Here is a 6,000-nt window from a genome sequence, read left to right on the forward strand (position 1 = left end):
GGCTTGGTACAGTGTACAGTGGACATAAAGTACCTGTCATTTGGTGGAAGATGAGAGCCTAAAGGAGCAGATGAGGGTTAAACTGTCTAGTCTGCCACCCATGATAATACATTTACAGAAAGTCACTCTTGCCATTAAACAAAGTCTGAATGACAAAGCCCTAGGACTAGACTGGGTGCCGACAGACTTAATTAAGTGTATCACCGACTTATGGGGGCCCCTGATAACAGAGATCCCAAAAACCTGCTCACTTTCTACTATATTGCTAATCTTCGCAGTTCATCTAAATGCTGTTGGCTCATTTCTCTTATATAGAGAGCATGGTTAAAATCATCGGGCGGGTGATATTCAATCGTCTGAAATCATGGGCAAATTAAAATAATATTTTGTGTCCCTATCAATTTGGATTTCACCAGGGCCTAGGTAAAATGGAACTGTGCTTAAATTTGAATTTGATTATTGGCAGATAATATTTATTTTTAATTATATGTATTTTGAGTAGTAAATAAAATGTGTATATATACATAAAAGTCAAAAATATGTTTATTTATTTTAAAATTGTTTCTAATTTTAAGTGCCTGCCTCCATTATCATTTATAGAAGTATGCTTTAGATTCAGTGGTTGGACATTTGTGATGCTGGACTTGTGGTCTGAGCTGCAGTAAACTTAGGGCTGTTTTGGGGAATTTTGGGCTGTATTAATGTTAGAAGTGCAGTTTGTGAATAGAAATGGACTTACTCTTTTGTGGGTGAGTATTTGCCCCCCCCACCAAACTTTCTATTTAACACTCCCTATAACTCTCCTTCCCACAGCCTACACCCCTTCCATTTAAGAGTAAGTAGTCCCTAAGTTCCGGCCACTCCTCCATGTCCCTTCCACATCTACTACTAAAACTCAGGGGCACTTATGCAGAGATTTCTGCAAGCATGACGACGATCACCAGAAAAAATAGACATAAAAGATAGGAGAGGGAGAGGTGGAGGTCTTCACACATAGATCAGTGAAAAGCATTTTTTTTCAAGATAGGCTCTAACTGCTATTGGCTTTGCAATGCATGTTTCGTAATTCTGGATGGACTGTCAAAGCCACCACTGACAAAGTGGTTCCGAGTATGTCAGGAAGAAAGGTGGTCCAATGGCTAAACACACTAATATCTTTTGTGATCTGCACATCACAAGTTTGAATCACAGGCCTACTCGGCCTTACATCTTGTGTGGTAGGTGAATTGAGACCCATTAAATGTGGTACTATTATGTACCACAATGTATTTACCATGCTCAGGGGGTGAAGCCTATTTGAATACAAACTAATATGTTCAGAGTGCTCCACTCTTTTGACCACTTCTTTGTTGCATCAAATGTTTTTATGTTTGATATCTATCCACAGTTTTCATCGGATAACTATAAAGTGTTTTAAAAAAAAGGAAACAATATATTTTAAGCTAATAGTAAAAACTGGTAAGACATCAGCACTGACAATTCAACCATGTTACATTCTCTCTGTTCCCCCAGCAAGCAATTCATTCCTGAATTCTGTGTGCAACAGCTCCCAGGTGAGATGTCCACCAGAACAAAATAGCGCAAACCTAAACACAACATTTTAAAAGGAATCCAGGGCAAAAGTACCTAAACGACTCAAAGAGGCCACATCAGCAAAAACGGTTTTGTAAAATAAATCCTGGAAAACAAATCGTGAGCAGAGACCAGCAGGTCCAGAATGTGAACTTTAGTGGATGTTTCTTAACAAATCACTTCAGCAGTGCGTGTTCTACTTCAAACAAATGGTATTTATCATTATTTATGTTGAATTTCGGTACGATGGAATCCTACCTGACACGACAGAGACGTGGACTCGTTTCATGTCACAAGCTGGTTTAAAGACACCCTACCTAAACTCTGATTTTTGATTTCAAATCTATTTTTATGGTTATAACCATTTTCTGAGCCTGGCACCTGTAAAACAAATATTAATTTGTGTTATTTTGGGTGTTGAGGGGTGGTTTTCTGCAGGGTGCAATTATTAGCATCAAAATAGGGGCAATACATACTTTTGATTTTCCTTTTATTTAAAAGCTGTAGTTTGAGAACTCTGAAGAACGTCCTGCAGTCTGCAGCTCTTTATCGTATACATTTAAGACAATATATTTACTTTGTGCATATGAAGCGAACACAGGCAACGGCATCGTAGACAAAAGTTAGCAGAAGCACAGGTCTGCTCCTGCTGTACTGAGTTGTTTTTACTTATTCCTAGAGCCGGTTGCTGAACCAGTGTCACAGAGTGCGACAGACACACAGAAAACGTGCCTGTGGTGAAAAAAACAGTGTGAAGGAGGCAGGCTCAATATGTGAAGACATTGACTACAGTGCAAGCTGTTACAAAGCAGCAAGAGCGAGTAGGCAAGAGAAGGCAAATCATTTGATTTCACTCAGTAAACAAGCACTGGGTAAATCACTAGATCGGTTACAAAAAGGACTGATTGTGCTACCGCATTGATGAGTGATTTGTGTGAGGAGCTGTGTGGATAGTTCAGAGGGGAATGTAAAGCTGCGATAAAGGGTGGATGAATGGATACATGAGTGCATCCTTTAGTGTGTTACTCACCAATATTTTCGTCAGTCCCTCCAATCATGCACAGTCACTCAGAATTCATTCATCCATATTTATTACCTCAGATAACTCCCCGTTTAGTGACTGGTTCACTCATAAATCCCTACACAAACACAGATAGTCTGACCATCAGTTACTAAACACGTTTCATTAAATAAAAAGGCAGACCTGTAAGCCGTGGCAATGCTTGTTAATTTTGACACACAGTTTGATACAAGAGTGGACCAGAAACATTAAGTGACATTAAACTTCACATTTTCTGCCTTCACTAAAGAGTGCTTCCATTGCAGTGAATTGTACAGAAGTGCACATCTGTAAGCATTGCATACTCATCTGGTTTCCAGTTTTTTTCACACAAGTAGCATTTCTTCGCTTTGTGGTAGTGGTATTGGGAAAACATATTTATTGGTAATAAGGGAATGGGTCAAATATGTCTCCGTTCTGTTGGAGTGTATACCTGTGCCGGAGCTCTGTCTGAGAACCTCATTCCTACTAGTAAAACCACTGCTGTTCCAGTAGTGAGGAAAAAAATAGCTTCCGAAAGGCAACTCGGCCCAGCCATGCAGCAGCATCTGTCGTTAATGCACTATCACACATGGACACACACACACAATCACAGCGCTCCCATTCAAGAAGTATGGTGGTAGTATGAAGGCAACACCACTAGGTGGCACTATGGGTGACCGTGACTAAACCATGGATGGTGCCAACTAACATAAAAGCAGAGTGGAGCCCTGGGCTAGTGAAATTATAAAGTCAGAGTTGATACGCTATGTTGCATTACAAGACCTCTGACAAGAGACAGTATCTTCCTCCAACCACATACAAGCGTAAGACTAATGCAACGTGGGCTAACATGTAGGAACATAAAAAGAATCCAAGGCCTGAGTTATAGGCATTTTAAAAAATCTACAGTTCTTTGTAAGAGGACAACAAATTCAAGCAAAGTACCCTGAAACATTGGAATATCTTAAGAGTACACATTTATCCCAAAATAGTTCAAATGAACTGTCTGATCGGTTTTACAAACATATATATATTTAAGAGAAAATGATTAAACCCAAATAGTGGTGCGGCCTTGGGAAGCCAGTTGTAGGGCTTAATTGGATTCTGTTTGGAAATCCAGACATTGTGATATGAACCCGGCCTTTGTGGCCAATAGGAAGCAGGCACGCTATCTCAGTGATTTGCTGGTGAGGAAGCTCGGTGGTTTCATCACCTACACAGAAACCTGCAGGTCACTTTTTTTTTATCTACGTAGGCTTCCTCGGCCTTTCATCCTTCTGTTGTTAAGGAATCCTAATTTTTCCCTGGAGACGCTAAGGTGACAGCGGACAACCACAATGGAAGCTGCTCAGATGCACCACCTTCTTTCCCTGCTCCTGAAAGGAAAGCCCTTGGACTTCTGGTATCAGGGATAGGGGACAGAGCCTTGTCAGGGAATGCAAAGGGTCCTGCTGTAGCACACCACCTCCTTTTCTCGTTTCAATGTTTTAAATATTTGATCAACTTTGCTCTTTGCACCTTTTGAAAATAACTGTGTGATTTTGCATGCTGTATATTTTTGCAATTTTGCAATGTCCAGATTCGGGGATAAACCTTACCTGTCTAATAGCCACCCATGCATGACCATTGACTACACATGTGTTTGGCTGAAAAGTTTTACTGGATGAGTGCGATGGAGTTGTGGAATAATAGCTCCTATCATGCTCGTGCTTAGAGACAATTCAGTTTGATCTGTGTTGCAGAAAATGAGATTATCATTGCTATTACTATTATTTGGAACTCTTTACTCACCATGTACTCCATGTTTGCTGCCGGTGGAAAGACTTGTGATCTCACATGGTTATGGTAGTCCAAGAGGGCGCTCATGTCCCGCGGAGAAATGTACCGCCTTCGCCTGATTCGTGGAAACCCACTGCCATAGGTAAGGTCTGCCTCAGTTCTGTTGGATGGATAGAGCAGTTCACTCGCACTCGTGAGCACCAGCGAGCTGGACTTCTGCATGACCCAGAGTCCCAAACCAATCAAGTACAGATGGATGTGTAGCAAAGTCATTTTTAAATCGTTTTTTGTTTATCTTCTCGGTGCTGCAGATCGTCTTGCTCCACTTTAGAACAGCTAACGAATAAAAAAAAAACGCATTTTAAATTTCTGGAATACTCTAGGTAACTACATTCTGCACACTTCTAAAGCATCTATTAAATAATAGTAAAATATGTTTTAATGAAAAAAATATGTTCAAAAGATTTCCTGGGAGTAAAAGGACCCCCCGAATGAACCCTTGCAAATTTTTAAACACGCTTCACCGGATTTCTTTGAGTTTTAATGCTGGCGACTATTGTTTTTATTTACTAATTTATTTACTGTTTCATAATTGCATTAATACATACCACTGCAAACCAAGAGGGCATATACTTTTTTGATAATTGCCATCATAACTTAGTTGCTCAATTGTTTATTAGAATGCAGGAAAATAGATTTTTTTGGTTCTTTTTTAGGCTAACGCTGACAGAAACGTCCATTATGGACATTCTCATATTTCAAAGGACCAATAAACTAAGGTTTCAGATGCACCACGCATTACCACAAAAGTACGAAACAGGTTTTAGAAATAATACGAGATTTCAACAACTCACACGCATGAAGAACAGCTTAATAGAAAAGTTATGCGTTAACACTTGTGAAGAATAAAGAGCAGATGTCCGGACTGTACGTACCTTACTGCAGAAACCAAGAGCCGCTGAACTGCAGGCTGGGAGGACGAACTTTGCCGACAGCCTGGTCAGACACATGTGGCAGAGCCGTCGAGCAGAGTCTGTCAGGACATCTGACCCAAAACGTACATCTTTAGCCCTCCCCATAACATCCCCGCCACCCCCACCACCTCCTCCCCGGCGCGCGCTGCCGCTGGGAGCATCTCCTTAGAGGTGATTTACAGCTCATCTTTGTTGACAGGCGCCCCGGGTTTCTCTGCTTGTTGCGAGCAGTGCTCGGTGCACGGAGGAGACAGATGAAAGTTAAACAAGAATGCGTTTATTCGGGGCTGAAGAGATGGGCGACTCACGAAATGCAGGGTTTATGTGAGTTGGAAAAAGTGGATGGAGAACTGTCGAAGAAACTGCTCACTTCTCACATGGATAGGTGAGCACGTTGGTGGGCGCATAAAAAAATCGTCAGGGGCTCCACAAATCAGCGCCTGTTTTATGTGCTGGCAGTGTCTGAACTGAATGCGTTTAAGGCCAGATTTACAAGATTCTATCTCCACCGGAGCAACACTTTTCGTGACGCTCTGGTGGCGTAATGCCCTGCGCCGTATTTACAAGGTAGTGTTAAGCCACTTTTTGTAGCTTAACCCCACCTTGTAAATACAGCCCCTTTACACACAGCAC

The 6,000-nt window shown here is 41.3% G+C and overlaps 1 protein-coding gene across 1 annotated transcript in view; it reads right to left on the reverse strand.

The window, feature by feature from the left end:
• The window catches only part of R3HDML (R3H domain containing like), a 102,378-nt gene extending 96,918 nt beyond the window's left edge, over positions 1-5,460 (reverse strand). The window contains exons 1-2 of the mRNA XM_069243564.1: positions 5,329-5,460; positions 4,406-4,729 (exon numbers count right to left, since the gene is read on the reverse strand). Of these exons, the coding sequence (XP_069099665.1) occupies positions 4,406-4,666 (261 nt within the window). The 5' untranslated portion in view covers positions 4,667-4,729; positions 5,329-5,460. The remainder of the gene's footprint in view (positions 1-4,405; positions 4,730-5,328) is intronic.
• Positions 5,461-6,000: the final 540 nt, after the last annotated feature.

Source organism: Pleurodeles waltl, chromosome 7 (genome assembly GCF_031143425.1).
Source record: "Pleurodeles waltl isolate 20211129_DDA chromosome 7, aPleWal1.hap1.20221129, whole genome shotgun sequence".
NCBI lineage: Eukaryota > Metazoa > Chordata > Amphibia > Caudata > Salamandridae > Pleurodeles > Pleurodeles waltl.